An 18847-nucleotide genomic window follows, 5' to 3' on the forward strand; every position below is an offset into this window, starting at 1 on the left:
TATAGGTCGAAACAGAGAGTTTCTAGTCTTTGTTACCTGTTTTAACAACCTATAGAAAAATTTATTGATATATTATTCATTCATTCCGATTATGGCCTATGGGTATCCGGTAAAGTTAAATTGTGTTTGGCTAATTGGGTTAATTTGTCTTGGTCAAGTTAGCGTACTTGACGGAAGTAACTGATGGGTCCCGAATGATTTCGATGTGGCTCTTTTGGAGCGAAGTAAGAAAAGTACGCCCATTTGTTCACATTTCCGGTTGTAAAAATGTCAACAAATACGTAAGACAGAATATATCTTTGTAGATACAGGTAAACGAAGGAGCAAGTATCTACCTGTAATCTAAACCATTTATGGAAATTATATATATTCATGCAACCTACAGATAATTCTCTTAAAAGGGAGCCTTTCGAAATCTTTATCGGTCAATATAATATTATAAATAATAGACATTCACATTGATCACATTATTGCCTGGTCGATTCGATGAGTAATACGAAGTTTATAATAACTTTCAAGTGATGCGAAAAATATAAAATATTTTCGTTTTTCAAGATTTCATTTAAATCTAAATTATGTAAGTATTGTATAAATTACCGATTAAATTTGTAAGAAAACAAAAGTGGGTAAGATGTTGGCTAGCTAGCCAGCCTGGGGGTCACAGGTTTACTCTGTCCTGGGATGGAATCCTAGCGTATTCATTACCAGGCTAATTCATTACCAGTAAAATCGGCGTATTCATGACCATATGAATACGCCGATTTTACCGGTAATGAATTAGCCTGGTAATGAATACGCCCGATACCCTGGGATGCGGGTCAGTTCATCCCACAACCGTTTCACCCCGGGCTGTTTCATCCCAACCTAATTTTTTATTGTTTAATGTATGGAATAAATAGGTTTTACTCGTCGATTTTTGTTGATTACCGATCACATCCGAGATTAGTTCACCGCTGTATATTCGTATTGTTTATTCGTATTGTTAGTTAATTTACGTTATGATTTTAGATTAGTTCACCGATGGTTTTGTAATAAAGTATTCTCGTATTGTTTGTTAGTTTATGATGTCTAATATCATTTATCTTCTTTATAAAAAGGTGTTTTATAATTACATATTGACAGCTGAATCACTCGCCAAAAATACATCATGGGCTCTTCGTATTACCAAATAATCAACTAAATTGTGCAGGAGCCCCTTTTAAATAAGACAAATTAGATTGATATTATTTCGAAACCATAATTAATTTTAACACTGATCGTTGATTTAATTTCCGTACACGAAATGAAACTAAACATCTCCAAATATAAGAAATCCGAATAAGAATAATTCATTTAGAATACCAAAATGCGTATCGTAACACATTGTGGTCTAAACTGTGTGATAAGTTATAAAATAAATCGTAAATCAATGGAACCTGTTCTAAGGTTGACACTGCATGCTTTCTTTTAACGTTGGTTATTTGAGACGCCAGGTAGTCTAAACATCTAAAGATAACATGTGTCGAAATAGTGGCTACGTGCAATTTTATCCTTTGATCTGTTCTATCACTGGCAATCCTGTTATAGTGAAACCAACATGCATTCAAATGACTATACGGTGTATTACAAGTTGAATGTTTTGCTATGAGCATCGCTCGATTGTAAGCAATGTAATTTTAGTGAAATTGGTGTCGAGAATTGGTGTGGATTCGGAAAATAAACTAAAGCGTATACAAAGAAAGAAGTTGGACACTGTTTATATTAAAATTGCATTGACATCGTATAAATAAAATATTCGGAAAATAAGCTAAGGCGTATGCAAAAGAAGGAGTTGGACACTATTCATGATAAAATTGCATTGGCATGTTGTTATTTGTATTAATGTATAAATAAAATATTAAAAATTCATGTAATACCAGTTTTTAAATTTGTGGGATGAAACGACCCGATATAAGTGGGATGAAAGGACCCATGTAAATTTGGGATGAAACAGCCCGGAAGAAACAGCCCGAGATGAACCGGTAGTTGGATGAAACGACCTGCTCTCCCTCTGTCCTGCACCACTGACAAGGAGCTGGATGCATTTTCTCAACCAGCACTGGATGAAGAGATAACCATTATTGCTATAATAGTTAAAAAATAGATACATCTAATGAAAAATGAATATATTTAAAATTTCAGTGAAATTACTTTATTCTGTGCGATGTTATGGGGTTTTGAAGTTTTTACTAAATGTAAGGTAGATTTTAGTCTTGATTATCTCAAATGGTTGCATGGTTCTAATCAATTTTAAATCGGAGCCATCAATTTTCTTATGTTTTTGGTCACACTAAATCGTAGAATCAAATTAAAAACCACCTCAGGATAAATGTGGTTTCTGGGACTAGAAGTTTTCACTTTAGGCCTACAAGCATACATTTTGAATAAAGAAATGGTAATCTAAATTTGTTATTATGTATCGTTTTTATTTTTTCAGAATGTAAAACGTTGCATGAAGATGACGAAGCGTTTAATATTCAACTAGTACAATTTAATGTGCGTATTTTTGTGAATTTGTACCAGTGACCCTAGAGTGATATTGCAGACAAAGGGTGTTTGATTGATGAGGCAATCATGGCATCAAAGACAAAACTTATTAAAAATGTTATTATCAATAGTTTGATCTTTGTTTATTTCTCGGTTGTTGGATTTTCATTGTTTAATTATCGTAGCCATTGTGTGTTTACCTCCCCTTCCACGTTACTACGGTTACCACATTTAGACAAGTCAGATAGAGGAAGATGTCGAGTAGATCTTGATAAATTAGGTGAGTTATATATGTATATATATATATATGTGACCGATCGAAGCTAGTTAATTTAGGCCATTAGGGCTGAGAGAGAGAGAAATGGGGTTTAACGTCCACTCGACACAAACTAGGTAATTTCGGGACTAACATATGGTTTAATTTTATTTCAATAATTGGCTTGCCCATAGGGGTCTTTTTAGCTGTGGGAGAAAACCGGAGGACCTGCAGAAAACCCATGAGGTTCGACAGGCGACCCAACTCCTTGTCACATACAACCGGGGATTCGAAACCACGTCAGTTGACTCAATGACAGGCCTAATGATACAGCGCACACGTGCTAACCATTCGGCCATCCAACCCCCCTATTAGGGCTGAGAAGGGGATGACCGTGTCAAATGTGGCATCAGCAAGTGACATGGTTTCAAACCCAAGCTTGTACGTACATATGGATTAGGGTCGCCTGTCTAACCTCGTGGGTCCTCAAGTTTCCTACAGATTTGAACATCTCATCCACCATTTTGAGACTAACAAGCACAGTTATTGGTTTCCATATTTGGCTGGAGAGCTAAGTAGTGATTCCTATCATTTATAGACAGAAGATATTTAGGGTATCAGATTTAGGGTCCACGTAGCTAGGATTATAAGGAATACAAGAATTGGAGCCTATGTAGTTAGGTTTATAAGGAGTAACACAATTACTCACAGACTTGTGATCATTTGTCAATGATATAAAACAACCCAGATTCATGTGCTCAAGCTCGATCGATTGTCTTAAAAAATAATGACTGCATACTACTAAGTAATATTGTATGTTTACACGAGAAGATTTTTCTGTTTTCTGTCTACACTGCTTCAAAATACAACTCTTAGAGATTCTTTTATGTGTACACCAATGTGTGGAGAAAGGACCTCTGTTTTATGTTCCATCCGAACGACTAGACATGAATTGCCTGTGACCTTCACAGACATCAGTCATTTTAATATACAGTAACACATGATATTACTATTTTATTTTTTCAGAATTGGCAAAATTGGATATTTTTACAGCCCCAGAATTTGACTTTATATTGGAAAAGAATCAGCATGTGAAAAAAGGTGGTGTGTCCAAACCCGTTGGTTGCTCTGCTTGGCAGAAAGTGGCGATTATAGTTCCATATCGTGATCGTCTTCATCATTTAAAGATTTTATTACACCGATTACACGCCATGTTGGTGAAACAGCTGATAGAGTATAGAATATTTGTAATTGAACAGGTAAGTGAAACAGATGATAAAGTAGACAATATTTGTAATTGAACAGGTAAGATTGGTTTAAGACTTGTAATTCCTTATCCTGATTTCACGATACATTAATGTAGTCTGTCTGTTCATAGCAATTCTCTCCTTTTTTCCTTTGCCCATCTTTTTGTTGCCATTTTGATCAAGAATAGAAGAATTTCTCTCAGGTAAATATTGATGAATGTGAGCCAGAAGGATCGGGAAATAGGGAAATCCCCTACTAAGATGACATCACAGTCTATAGCCTCATTTGACCAGATCGAGCAAAAGATCATAACAGTCAACAGTTCAATATTTTCATCAGATGATTGGGACATGTTGGACTCTTTGTGGTTGTAAAGATAAAGTGATCGAAACATCCCAAAAATGTCATAGGCCAAGAAATGTTATGGATTTAACATTTGAAGTCAATGGGGAGATAATTACTTATCTGACTCCATATTTAATTAGAGTTATCTCTCTTTGACCCTTCAAGAATTCTTGACAGTGTCCCAAGGTATGGCATTGACTCAAGTAGCGTGGTTCCACTCTCCCACTTGTATGTGACAGGGTAAATGGTCGCCTGTCCAACCTCGTAAATTTCCTCCGGGTTTCTCCCCCTAGGTTAAGACCATCGGTTAGTCACGAAATAAACTTAATTCCATTTCTCTCTCTTTAATATGATAACATGTTTGTATTTCAGTCTGGTTTAGACAAGTTTAACCGTGGCAAACTGATGAATATTGGCTATCTGGAAGCTCTAAAGTTTGGTGATTTTGATTGTTTTGTCTTCCACGACGCCGACTTACTACCGGAGAATGATCAGAATTTATATATGTGTGATCAACATGCCCGCCATCTGTCGTCCGCCATTGATGAAATGAGATATCAGTAAGTTATTAATATTTCATTATTATTAATCACATAGTTACATCTGATTATTACACTCCATGGTTACATAGTTACATCTGATTATTACACTCCATGGTTACATAGTTACATCTGATTATTACACTCCATGGTTACACTCCATGGTTACATAGGGCCTGACAATGACAGCTGTCCAGTGTACCAATTGGCATGCACGTAAAAGATCCCTTGGCAGTTGGAATTTGATATAAGAGTAGGCCGTAGTACCGCTGTCCGGGCAAAATTTCCCTCATAGCACACTATGGTGTATGTCTGTCTTCATTAGCCCAGTTCGGAGCAGAACAGTAGGACGTTAAATCCCATTTCATTTCATTTCCCTGGTTAAATTTGATTGTTACGTTGAGTTGTTATTTTTTTTTATCATTTGTGAAATGAGATATCAGTAAGTTTCTATAAAGCTGTTTAATTGTTAGTCGCCATAGTTACATATATTATTGTTACGTGTCATAGTTATGTTATTTTGTTATGTTTTGTTGTTACGTTTCATTGTTATCACTGTAACGCTGACTAAGCAACATTGCTATAAATGAAAATATACCAAACTAATAGATCAAAGTTGTCAGTTTATATACATAATGTGTATTAGTTAGTTAAAATTGTTAGTAATCAGGCAGTAGTCATTAAGTAGGTGTTTTGTCACTAAGGTGTTAAAACTGTGACTATTGAATGATATACACCAATATTGTCCAGGTTTGTGTATTCAATAGTAATGGGTGTTATAAATAGTCATGCATTTACACCATCCAGTAGTGACATCTTTTACAGCTAGTTCCACACACCTGCTGATTAATGATCTAACCACTTTCTATACATACTAAACATTAGTTTAGAATACTGACCACTTATATGATTGTCATTACTAAAAGGCCTATCTTCATTAGTCAACGGTATCAGCTTACCAGTGATATTTTCTATTGTTACATATCATTGTTATGGCTTCATTATAATGTTTAATTAAGCTTATAACATATGGGCTACAATAATTTAGAAAGAATACTTGATCTTGAGATGGGGAGGGGTTTGATGGCCGAATGGTTAGTATGTGCATACTCTCTGTCATTGAGTCAAGTGGCGCGGTTTCGATTCCCCGGTTGTACTTGACAGGGAGTAGGGTCGTGGGTTTCCTCACACTGGTAAAGACCCCAACACGTATACGAATTATTGAAATATAATTGAACCATATGTTAGTCCCGAATGACCTAGTTTGTTTCCAGTGAAAGTTAAACCCCATTGCTCTCTCTCTCTCTGTCTCTCTGTCTGTCTTTCTGTCTCTCTCTCTCTGTCTGTCTCTCTCTCTATGTCTGTCTCTCTCTCTGTCTGTCTCTCTCTCTCTCTCTCTCCCTGTCTCTCTCTGTCTGTCTCTATCTCTCCCTGTCTGTCTCTCTCTCTGTCTGTCTCTATCTCTCTCTGTCTGTCTCTCTGTCTGTCTCTCTCTCTGTCTGTCTCTCTCTCTGTCTGTCTCTCTCTCTCTGTCTCTCTCTCTGTCTGTCTCTCTCTCTGTCTGTCTCTCTGTCTGTCTCTCTCTGTCTCTCTGTCTGTCTCTCTGTCTCTCTCTCTCTGTCTCTCTGTCTGTCTCTCTGTCTCTCTCTCTCTGTCTGTCTCTATGTCTGTCTCTCTGTCTGTCTCTCTATCTGTCTCTCTGTCTCTGTCTGTCTCTCTCTGTCTCTCTGTCTGTCTCTCTCTGTCTCTCTGTCTGTCTCTCTCTCTCTGTCTCTGTCTGTCTCTCTGTCTGTCTGTCTCTCTCTCTCTCTGTCTGTCTCTATGTCTGTCTCTCTGTCTGTCTCTCTATCTGTCTGTCTCTGTCTGTCTCTCTCTCTGTCTGTCTCTCTCTCTATCTGTCTGTCTCTCTCTCTGTCTGTATCTCTGTCTCTCTCTCACTCTCTGTCTGTATCTCTGTCTCTCTCTCACTCTCTGTCTGTCTCTCTCTGTCTGTCTCTCTCTCTGTCTCTCACTCTCTCTGTCTGTCTCTCTCTGTCTCTCTGTCTGTCTCTCTCTCTCTCTCTCTCTCTCTCTCTCTCGTAATGTCTTGTAAGAAGTAGTTTGTGTTTGCTATTTATTTGTTATGTTATAATTATATATAATTGTTATATGTGTTATTCATGTATATTACAGTGTTATGTGTTATAATTATATATAATTATTATATGAAATGAAATGAAAAGGGGTTTAACGTCCTACTCTTCTGCACCTAACCTGGGCTAATTGAAGACGGGCATATGCCACACAGTGTGCTATGAGGGAAATTTTGCCCGGGCAGCGGCTCTATGGCCTACTCTTATATCGAATTCCAACCTCCAAGGGATCTTTTACATGCACGCCAATGTGTACACGGGACCTCGGTTTTTCGTCCCATCCGAATGACTAGGCAGCTGTCCTTGTCAGGCCCTCCATTCTGCATCACTGACAATGGGAAACCACGCCGGAAAATCGAGATGAACTTTCTCGGCCAATGCAGGGATCGAACAAATTATTATATGTGTTATACATTACAGTGTTATATGTTATGATTATATATAATTGTTATATATTACAGTGTTATATATTATAATTATATATAATTGTTATATTGGTTCTATATTACAGTGTTATATATTATAATTATATATAATTGTTATATGTGTTATATATTATAATTATATACATTGTATAATTGTTATATGTGTTATATATTACTGTGTTATGTGTTTTAATTATATATAATTATTATATGTGTTATATATTACAGTGTTATGTATTATAATTATGCTGGAGGTGTTATTGCTATTAATCGTGAAAATTATCAGCGTATCAATGGTTATTCTAATTTTTATTGGGGATGGGGAAATGAGGATGATGATTTGTCTGCCAGGTATGTCAAGTTAGATATATACATTGTATATTGTAATAAACTCTTAACCATCAGATTACAGGTCACTATGGTTACCAGCTTCCTAGGCTATTCTAATAACAAAATGGGACCTGGTAACCAAGTCCCACACAAAGTTTAAGTAGTATAGGGGTGACACATACCACACACAAGCAGACTCCATGACTGGACCCCACATAATGGCTGACTGTTGTGTTCCACAAAATCTATGAATCTCCTGTAAAGCAACAAATGAATATTTGTATTTCATTAAAATTGACAATTTGATGTTTTGTCAGAATTCAAGAATCTGGTTTATTAATTACGAGACCACCAGAACCTATTGGAAGATTTAAAATGGTGCGGCATGCTAAATTATCTCGAGCTGAACATGGGTAAGTTTTATTGGGCGAAACATGGGTAAATTATCTTGGGCTGAATATGGGTAAGTTATATTGGGCTAAACATGGGTAAGTTATCTTAAGCTGAATATGGGTAAGTTATCTTGGGCTGTATATGGGTAAATTATCTTGGGCTAAATATGGGTAAATTATCTTTGGCTGTATGGCCCCTGGTAAATTATCTTGGGCTGAATATGGGTAAATTATCTTGGGTGGAACATGGGTAAATTATCTTGGACTGAATATGGGTAAATTATCTTGGGTGGATCATGGGTAAATTGTCTCGGGCTGAATCTGGGCAAGTTATCTCAATCTGAACATTGGAAAGTTATTGCGGGTGGAAATTGGGTAAATCATCTCATGGGAACTTTGGTAAATTATCTGTAGCTGAATATGGGTAAATTGTCTCAGTCTGATCATGGGTAAATTATCTCAGACTGAACCTGGATACATTAGCTAGGAATGAACATGGGCAAGTTATATCAGGCTGAACCCGGGTAAATTATCTTGAGCTGAATATGGGACAGTTATCTTTAGCCGAGCATGGATCAGTTATCATCATCCATTTTACATATTTTGATTAGTTTAATTGTTGTTTAAACATCGTCCATTAAACATACATTATGCTAGAGCTAAATATGCTTATTACAAGTCTTTCTTTAGGCCTGAAATGTTATCTAAATTATCAATTAGACATTAATTAACTTATCCAGACCATAATAAACTCTCCATGTCAAGGCTAGCCTTCGATGTAGGCTGGATTAGATTCCTATATGCCTCTAACGGCCAAAGATAATTAAATCAGAAAAAGTGGATAATCGAGACTATGCTGTTTATATTAATGATTTTAGTAATGATGACCGAGACTATGCAAAAATTTCACCTGCTTCTTTCTTGGCTCATAGTGGATCAATTTGACTGAAATTGTCAGCAAATTACCTTTACACTATCTAGTTTTTAACTATTATAGCGAGAACTGCCATCTCTTTATCTTATCTCACATAATGTATCTTTAATTGTATTTTAGTAATGAGTTGTTTTTTGGTTGGCGAGGTCGATGGCCTGAAGATGGTTTAAATGATGGAGTTGGAATGAATTATACTGTATTACACTTCACAGAGGAACCATTGTTTACCAATATCACCGTTAATATCGGATCCAGACCTAAAACAATGCCTAATCATAGTACCACACAAGAATCGTTGTTCTGGTGAGTTGATCTATATCGAACGTCTCATCAACACAATATGTCAACGAGGCACACTTTCATTGTGTATCATTCAGGCATTATGTATTTAAACACAACATGCGTTGTAGCCCGAAACCCCCCCTTTTCACTTCAATCCCAAAATGTTCAATCAAGTATCGCGGTTGTTTTTGTACAACCATTTTGTGACATATGCCTTTAGTCCTTACCCAGTCGGTAAACCTGATTTCATTTCATTCATGGTTTGAAAACATACTCGTATAAATTAAGGGCCATGAGTGACCCAAGATTCACAGTTATACAATGATTGCTTGCAGAGTTACTTCCCCTTTCATCATTAAACTCAAAAGGAGGAACCTTACTGAACCCTATTTCTAATTCAGACTCACAACTTTCTATGTATAATTATTAACTGTGGGCCCTTATTTAAAGGTTTTCTTTAAGGGATATTTTCGTATTTTCTAAGAAAGTCAAAACGTAACTGCCTAATAAGTTGTCAAACACTTTTATGCTATCATAGGATTCATTCTATACTCACATACAAATTTGAAATATTTCCTACTCATCCACAATACTCATTTTTCACTGGATAACTCAGTCTACATGATGGAAGTGGTCGATTGTCCAGGTCTGTGGTTAAACAGATAGGATTATGATGCCGGGTTCACTGATGCAAAATTACCTCCCTTGTTTTGATGGTTAAAATGACACTTTCAAAATCAAACATTTTACTTTCAACAAGAAAATGATATTTTTGTCAATCTCTCAACTGACATTAGTGAATTATAGGATTAATAGGATTATTTTTTAACAATGTAGGACTGTGTATAGAAGCTATGTACTTCCAGGCTTTATTTTCATTTATTTTAAACATATGACTTTAAAAGATGCAATTTTCGCTTTAAATATGATGGTCAAGTGACAATGCAATATTACTGAGTTAGTAAAGTAACTATTATAGTGATATCAATGTGAAAAGTAAGGATAGTGATATTACTGAGTTAGTAAAGTAACTATAGTGACATTACTGAGTTAGTAAAGTTACCATGGTAGTGTTTTGTTGTGAAAATGAAGGATCATACATAAATTCTTTTCTTTTGCAGGTTTTTAAAGTTTTACTATCCCTAAGAAAAAGAAAGAAGAGTGGTACTCCTGATTCCCACCATTTCCTACCATCCATTTCCCCCAGTCTGACCCACAAAACCCGTCCTTGCTGTCATCTTAGCTCTCACCCCTATCTGACCCACAAAACCCCTCCTTGCTATCATCTTAGCCCCCACCCCTCTCACCTCTATCTGACCCACAAAAACCCTCCTAGCTCTCATCTTAGCCCCCACCCCTCTCTCCCCCATCTGACTCACAAAACCCTCCTTGCTCTCATCTTAGCCCCTGACCCCTCTCCCGAACTACACCTCTAATTCTTACCAATATTTAATATTTATATTTTTGTATATTTTACACATATATATTTTTTCTATTCTGTTAATAATTCTCTAATTTATTACGACTATGATGATGTTATTTGAATCACATCTCCATGGTTTAGAATAGAATTATATTTTATTTATTATATATTCTCATTAATATTGTTTAACTTCTTAAAAAAAAATCTCTATAGATGATCAATCAACAAAATTAAATCTTCGTTCTTATCGACAAAAAACATACATCCAACTTGAAAACCTATTGCCAACAATATGGGTTTTCTCCGGGTCCTCCGGTTTCCTCCCACTGCCAAAGACCCTTTCGCGCAAGTGAATTATTAAAATAAGATTAAACCACATATTAGTTCCGAAATGACCTAGTTTGTGTTGAGTGGACGTTAAACCCCATTTCTCTCTCCCTTACTGTTATGGATAGGATCTGGTCATTGTTTCTGAAAACCTAATGAAATTATTGTTATGCATCTGATCATTGTTTCTGAAATATTATTGTTAACTTTCTGCATTCTGATCAATAAGTCACATAGAGTCAATCAGGTATATTAAAGTTACAATTTCATATTTTCTAAGAAAGTCAAAACATAATTATTTCTATGTCTTTTGCTCAATAGGTTGTCAACTCACTATTATACGATCATAGGTTATCTTTCTCACACATAAAAATCTTCACACCGAAAATAATTACACAATTATCTCCCTTGTTTTTCTATTCCTCCCATGGAATAGCTATCTTCAACTGGTTGAATTTGAAGTTGAAAATGATGTTATCGACAATTTCTCAACTGGCAATAGTGAATTATAGGATTAATAGGATTATTCTTTAACAAGGTAGGACTGTTTATAGATACCATCTATTTAAGGGCTTTATTTTAATACATTTTAAAAATATAACTTAAAAATATGAAATTGTGACTTTAATATTTCAACACAAGGTAAAATTTAATGGCTACACAATTATAGACTTGATTGTATCTTAATAAGAGGGGGGTTGGATGGCTGAATGGTTAGCGTGCGCGCGCTGTAACACAAAGTCTGTCATTGAGTCGACTGGTGTGGTTTCGAATCCCCGTTGTACGTGACAAGGAGTAGGGTCGCCTGTCCAACCTTGTGGGTTTTCTCTGGGTCCTCCGGTTTCCTCCCACTGCTAAAGACCCCTACGCGCAAGCGAATTATTGAAATAAAATTAAACCATATGTTAGTCCCAAAATGACCTAGTTTGTTTGGAGTGGACGTTAAACTCCATTTCTCTCTCTTTATTTTAATAAGATTTTATTGTATCAATACGCCCATTGAGAGTAGTATACATATTATTAAAACAGAATAGAAATATTATAAATGAAATGAAATTGGGTTTATTGTTCTACTGTTTTGCAACGAGAGACATTTGGCCCGGAAAGTGGCACCACACAGCCTACTCTGATATCAAAATTCCTATTGTCAATGCGTATACAGGACCGCGTTCTTTTGTCCTATTAGATTGTCTTGTGCCAGGTCTTCTGTCCTAAACCAATGACAAGGAGGGGGGGGGGCGGATATGCCAGAACAACCTGATGAACTTTCTCAGCCGACGCTGGGAATGAACACAGGGGCCTCAAGGTTAGCGAGCCAACATCTACTCACTGAGCCACCGCGGATCCCCATAGAAAAAAAGACTGGGTGAAGTAAAATAATTTGTCTGATAATAGTGTAAGGTTTAAGAACAATATGGTAAATCAAATGTTAATATGTTCAATTACTAAATTCCTACAAAACTAATTTCTTTCTTGGTCACTATAATAATAGCGTTTTATGTATGACAATACCCATGATTTACAAAGGAACTATTCTCATTCTGTACTGGAGTCTGTTCTTGATTTACACGGGAACTATTCTGTACTAGAGTTTACCCTTGATTTACACGGGAAGTATTCGGTACTAGAGTCTACCCTTGATTTACACGGGAAGTATTCGGTACTAGAGTCTACCCTTGATTTACACGGGAAGTATTCGGTACTAGAGTCTACCCTTGATTTACACGGGAAGTATTCGGTACTAGAGTCTACCCTTGATTTACACGGGAAGTATTCGGTACTAGAGTCTACCCTTGATTTACACGGGAAGTATTCGGTACTAGAGTCTACCCTTGATTTACACGGGAAGTATTTGGTACTAGAGTCTACCCTTGATTTACACGGGAAGTATTCGGTACTAGAGTCTACCCTTGATTTACACGGGAAGTATTCGGTACTAGAGTCTACCCTTGATTTACACGGGAAGTATTCGGTACTAGGGTTATAGATTTATAATGTTTGAAAATAGAAATAAATAGTATAGGTTTCACTTAATACTTTATAGCACTCGGACGCAAGAACTATTAATTGTTTCAAATAGCTGTCAAGTCAAGTGTTGCGATTTTTCGTCTGGGTCCTCTGGTTTTCTCCCATTGGTAAAGACCCCTACGGGCAGGCAGGATATTGAAATACAATTGAACCATATGTTAGCCCCAAAATTACCTAGTTTGTGTCCAGTGGACGTTAACCTCTCTCCCCCCCCTCTCTCTCTCTCCTGGCATTGCATATAGGTATGAAAACTACCTTATGTTAACTCAACATTCCATACAATATAATGGTGCCAGTATCATTGCTATAATATAAACACAATCCTGACAACTGTGGTCTGTATAAGCAGCCTTCACAGAACATAAACTACATCCCATACAATATAATGGTATCAATATTATAATAAAACCCCATCCTGATAACTGTGGTCAGTATAAAGGCCTAGGTAGGCCTATCATTATTATAATAAAACCCCATCCTGATAACTGTGGTCAGTATAAAGGCCTAGGTAGGCCTATCATTATTATAATATAACCCCATCCTCATAACTGTTATAAAGTCCTAGGTATCATTATTTTCGTCAGTATTTTTATTCTTAAAGCTATCTCAATAATTATTTAATAATATAGACCTACTCCTGTAATGTAATTATTTTAATCAGTATTTGTATTCCTCCATTTTATCCTAAAGTACATGTATGTATGTTTTTATCCATCGTATGAACAATAGTTAATGTCGTAGTTCATCTTCACCATGCCATCTTTTGTATATTAAATTGATGTAAATCATCACATTATCAGTGTGTTATTGTCTTTATATATAAAATATAGAATCATATTATTCACATGGTATAACATAAATACTTTAATAGTAGGTGTGATCCATAATAAAGCGAAGTCCTATCCTAGTTACAGGGCTGTATTATCCTTAAGGCTAATTACCCTAGTTACAGGGACGTATTATCCATATCAATCTGTTTCGCAGAGAATATTGTAGAGGCCTATAGCGAATATTCACTTTTGATCAGTGTGTATCCATATTTTAACTATCTCGGTTCGGGTGCAGGCCGTTTCGTAAATTGGATGTTTCGTACTTAGTTCATTCGCCCCTCAAATTGATTCGTAGGCCTACCTTTTCCTATATGTTGAAATTGAAATAAAGATGAAACATAAGTAAACGATTTGATAAAATCCAACTGTTAGTGTTACTCAAAATTTATAAAAATGGCTGCCAAACCAGAATTAGAACACGCATATGATTTGTACCTCAAATTGCTTCTTACTTTTACCTATATGTTGTTGAAATGAATTGAAATAATAAACGACTCCAAAACAAAAAAACAACAAACACTGCTACCTGCCTTTTGTTGTTTTTAATCTGGTGTTGATTATTGGACCCATTCTGCTCAGTGAGTTGACGATAATTGATTGGCGATTGTTAAAGCGGTTAAAAAATATTTAATCTGGTGTTGATTATTGAACCCATTCTGTCGATCCCAAGCCCGGGTGCAAAGGGAGGGTTATGCGTAAGTGCATGTAAGGTTCTCTTGTTCGCTGGAAATTAACCAAGGTACGAAACGGCTCATGTGAGGTACGAATCAACTAAGTGCGAAACGACTCCGTGTGTTATTGACATTTTATATAAATAGGGCATTAACATTTAGTCTCAACTTAAAGGACCTAAGTCCGTAACTCAAGATCCTCCAAAATCTTCGACATCGAAAACACGAATTATTGGTCAATTTAAATCAACATTGATGATGTAAACTTACCGGGAAAAGATGAGCTTCTGATATCCGATATTTAAGATAAAATAATTTTTTAACATTGGTATACGAATCGTGTACCATAATGCGCTTCAGCCCCAGTTGTATTGAGAGACTCGGGGGACGAGGCTAGACACATTGCACCAAATCAAATGGAGTTATGTAGACTAGAATAACTAGACGCTAGAAATTTGCACTCGATTGAGATTGCCGACTTATTTCGCCGAACATAACTGATTTGAAATTGGAGTAAAAACGGAAACCATTAAATGTAAATCAGTTTATATACATTCTTATTACAGTATTATATGCGTTGCGACCCACTTTTGTGAATTTCTAGGTCCCAAATGTTAGCGATTTAGCTCCTTTAATGTTATTTTTGAAAGCGGTTTTCTCTGTTACAGGAAAGTCCTGTTGTTATATCATTAAAGTATTTCGTAAACCACAATCCAGTATGAATCCAGGTAGACCAGGGGCCTGTTTCACGAAATTTTAAATAAAGATAAAATCAAAATTTTAGTAGATAATTCAATTTTGATTGGCTAAGCACTAAAATCAATTTAATATTATCCAATCAAATTACTAAAATTTAGGTTTTATCTTAGTTAAAATTTGGTGAAACAGGCCCCATAGGAGCCAAGGATTGTCTGCATGCATCAAAGCCCCCCCCCCCCCAGTTTTTCAACTCATTCTGATAGAGGACCACTTGGGACACCATTTTGTCGATGATGCACCTTCTAAAGCCCGGCAGTATTTTTTTTTTATTGCATTATTTTGTCCAACTTAAATAATATTTACGGAAATTCTAAAAGTAGCACAAAATGTCAATTCGGGTGACAAATTCCTCATTTACAGTATTCGACTTGATATTGTCGGTTAGTTGACATCATAAGCTTCATTTTAAGTGGAATATGCAATTAAGCCTAGCGACTCGAATTCTGGTAACCAGTCGCCTCCAGTTTCTAGTCGCAAGCAACACTGGGCGCACCTACGACTACCTTGAGTCGGCGCCTCGCTGAGGTAGCCAATACGATTCGGTTATTTAGTCACGTGGTAGGCCGACCCAGGGGGCGGTAACAAACATGGCAGACACGCGGAATCATTCTGTTTCACAGGGGCTCATTAAGTCGCACCGATGTCATCCCTATCAGTGACTGTAGAGGACTAGCGAATATTCACTTCTGATCAGTGTGAAGTGAAATGAGGCCATTTTGAAGGTTGTCGTGGCAGTCATGTGATCAGTTGTGCCCCAGATTCTGCAACTCACGCCAGGCGACATGGGCGCGCTTAAATTATGACTACTTCAACTTTCAACTTTTTTTTTTGCATAAGAACAGTATACAAAACATACACATACATCAATATACAATCATGTATATAAAAATATACTTTACATGGAATAATATAGTATGATCAACTGATTGCGTCCAGTCGTGGATAAATTCAGTCGTAGCGACGTAAGCCATCAGTTGTTGTTAGTCGCCGTTAGTTTTTAATGCGTCGTCGGTCGACGTCGCTCAACGACGCGACAAAACCGACGATGACTCGAATTCGGCGATTGCTTTACGATCAATATGAATTGATCAGCCCTGACTATCTGGGCGACCTAAACGTTCTTACGACTGGTGTAAGTCGGACGGCAACCAGTCAGCTCCAGTTTCGTGGAGTCGCACATGTTTTACTCTAGTTACTTTAGTAAGGAATTCTTATCGACTCTGCTCTCTCGTCGTTATTGACGCATGCTATACACAACTAATATGCAAATATGGCTTTTCCCCCATCTTGATTCTAAGGCTATTTTGGAATCCTTGCCATCTATTTTTCACCGTGATTCTAAATTCTTTGATCGCCAAAAGGAATCCTGTCTTGCCAAATCCGACACCAATTTATATTATCCAACACAATTTTCATGTAGAATTGTGCGATACAAAAACACAAACAATATTCGTTTGCATTGGTCTGCCATTGTCAAACTCACGCCTGCGCAGACAGGTTCTTAGCTGCGCTCAGCCAATATTCCAAATTTAGGAGAGGAATTTTACCGTAAAATGTATGTTGAATATAAAAAGGTTTAAGACGGTGCAACCTCGATAAAATGGTGCCCCCAGTGGTCATTGTGGTGTCGTTTATGCATGCAAACACCTAGATAACAAACCTCATCTCTCAACCCTCCGTGTTTCGAGATAAGAGATGGTCCTTTATAGTTCCATGTAGCAAAGCCCAACGCGAATCGCATCGGGAATCAGTAAGCAAAATTGGCATTATTTTTCATCAAAACAACGATTGATTATTGTTATTTATAACATTTCTACCACATCCAACTACAATTAAGCAGAAAATCCTACCTGACACGGGTACAAATCCCGCTTTAAATCGAAGCGATACAAGATTGCTTTCTCCGACATTTTAAATTTACGTCTTAACACATAAAGGCGGGGCCTCGTGTGCAATAGCCAATCAAAGTACTAACCTGATCAGAGTTGCGCAGGAGTAATACGCCGTAATAATGGATGTCCGTATCAATTTTGATAAAAACAACGCTTGATTTACTTTATTGTGAATATTTACTGATATATGACTGCTGTATCAGTAGATTGGGCTGCGTATGTTTAATAAGTACTAATAGTATGAAATTAACTTATTTTTAAGTTGGTACATGCATTAATAAAGAAATTAAGTTTGCCAGGTGAAACTAAAGGCACCCAATCGTAGCTAAAAACAAGCACATTAGTATATCTCAACGTTTTTAGTTACGTTCTCGTAGCTAGCAAACACCCCTTGTCTCCAGGACGATGTTATGCTGTTTTTCCAACATTCCTTCAACTAAAACACGAGAGATGAGGATTTTATTTAACGGACAGCTTCTTGCAGTCAAGGGGGCAGATCGCCAAAAATTATTGGTGGGGACAGTCCATGCGCGGGCGACCATTGGTAAAGAAGGGTGTTCGGGGGTCCTCCCCCGAAATTTTTTGAAAACTAGACGCACTAAAACGCACTCTGTGGGTATTTTCAATATCATTTTCTGGCAAACATTTCTAATCCCTGAGGCAGCAAATGATACGAAATCTAATCTAAAGACAAATCTTCAAGCCACCGTTCACGATTTATTCTCTCATGTACACTACAACAACTAGAAATATTTACAGTACTGATATTCCAGCTCCGCTTCCATTCCCGGTAGTGTTCGAAGACTACGTAAAGTCTTTGAGCAAAATGTGTATTCAATTGGATACACAAATGTTCAGGCCTACAAATCTTTACAACGCAGTGTAGATCCTAATAACAATTTAAAGAATATTTTCTTTAGAAATTTATAAGTGTTCATATAGAGTCGGGCCCGTAGGCTGGAAGCAAGGTGGACGGGTTCGTTTGTGAAACAAAAGTACCTACTATATAACCGAACGCCGCTGGCATGAGCTGCTAGAGGTGGGGGGGGGGGCTTTTATTTTTGGGGGGAATTTTTGTTACAAAATGGTGTCTAAATATGCATTCTCAGAGATTCTGAGTAGTTTTTACCAATAACAAAATAGTTCAGAGAGCAATTTTTTAATCGAAAAAAAAAATTCAATAAAGTGTTTAATATGTTTAAAACTTAAAAAATAGTACACTTATATCCACTCTGCCCGTTTCTTTTCCCTTTGTCTTCTTTCTGGACGGCCCATGACAGGTTTTAAAAATGTCTTTTCCGATAAATTTCCTAAATTTCTAAACCATCTTCAAAACAGCAATTTTTTTTCACTTACTTGTAATAATAGGGTTCGAGTCTTAAAATTTAGATTTAATTGCCTATATATTCAACAGAGAGATAAAACAGATAAAACGCGGTATTCCACTACTGAAATAAATTGTATTATCACTACTAATAAACGGGTTATCCAGAAAAACGTGCGATTTCTGTTAACTCAAGTTCCACTAC

At 36.6% G+C, this 18847-nt stretch overlaps 1 protein-coding gene across 2 annotated transcripts; it reads left to right on the forward strand.

Annotated features, from left to right (window-relative positions):
• The first annotated feature begins 258 nt into the window (after window positions 1-258).
• On the forward strand, window positions 259-13959 carry LOC126831589 (beta-1,4-galactosyltransferase 3). 2 transcript variants are annotated; one of them, XM_050562177.2, is made up of 8 exons: window positions 259-311; window positions 2456-2785; window positions 3788-4020; window positions 4727-4914; window positions 7679-7801; window positions 8098-8193; window positions 9227-9409; window positions 10510-13959. In XM_050562177.2, the coding sequence occupies exons 2-8, from the start codon at window positions 2593-2595 to the stop codon at window positions 10532-10534; spliced, it is 1041 nt and encodes a 346-aa protein (XP_050418134.1). In that variant the 5' UTR covers window positions 259-311; window positions 2456-2592; the 3' UTR covers window positions 10535-13959. The 2 variants fall into 2 exon arrangements, with proteins under 2 accessions (XP_050418134.1, XP_050418133.1); XM_050562176.2 differs by having other exon boundaries at window positions 267-577.
• The last annotated feature ends 4888 nt before the right edge of the window (window positions 13960-18847 follow it).

Source organism: Patella vulgata, chromosome 9 (genome assembly GCF_932274485.2).
Source record: "Patella vulgata chromosome 9, xgPatVulg1.2, whole genome shotgun sequence".
In the NCBI taxonomy this organism is placed as follows: domain Eukaryota; kingdom Metazoa; phylum Mollusca; class Gastropoda; family Patellidae; genus Patella; species Patella vulgata.

Coding starts and splice junctions, on each gene's coding strand:
- LOC126831589 (XM_050562177.2), top strand. CDS start 2,593: ATGGCATCAAAGACAAAACTTATTAAAAATGTTATTATCAATAGTTTG. Junction 8,194..9,226: donor TTATCTCGAGCTGAACATGG/GTAAGTTTTATT, acceptor ATTGTATTTTAG/TAATGAGTTGTTTTTTGGTT. Junction 9,410..10,509: donor ACACAAGAATCGTTGTTCTG/GTGAGTTGATCT, acceptor TTTCTTTTGCAG/GTTTTTAAAGTTTTACTATC.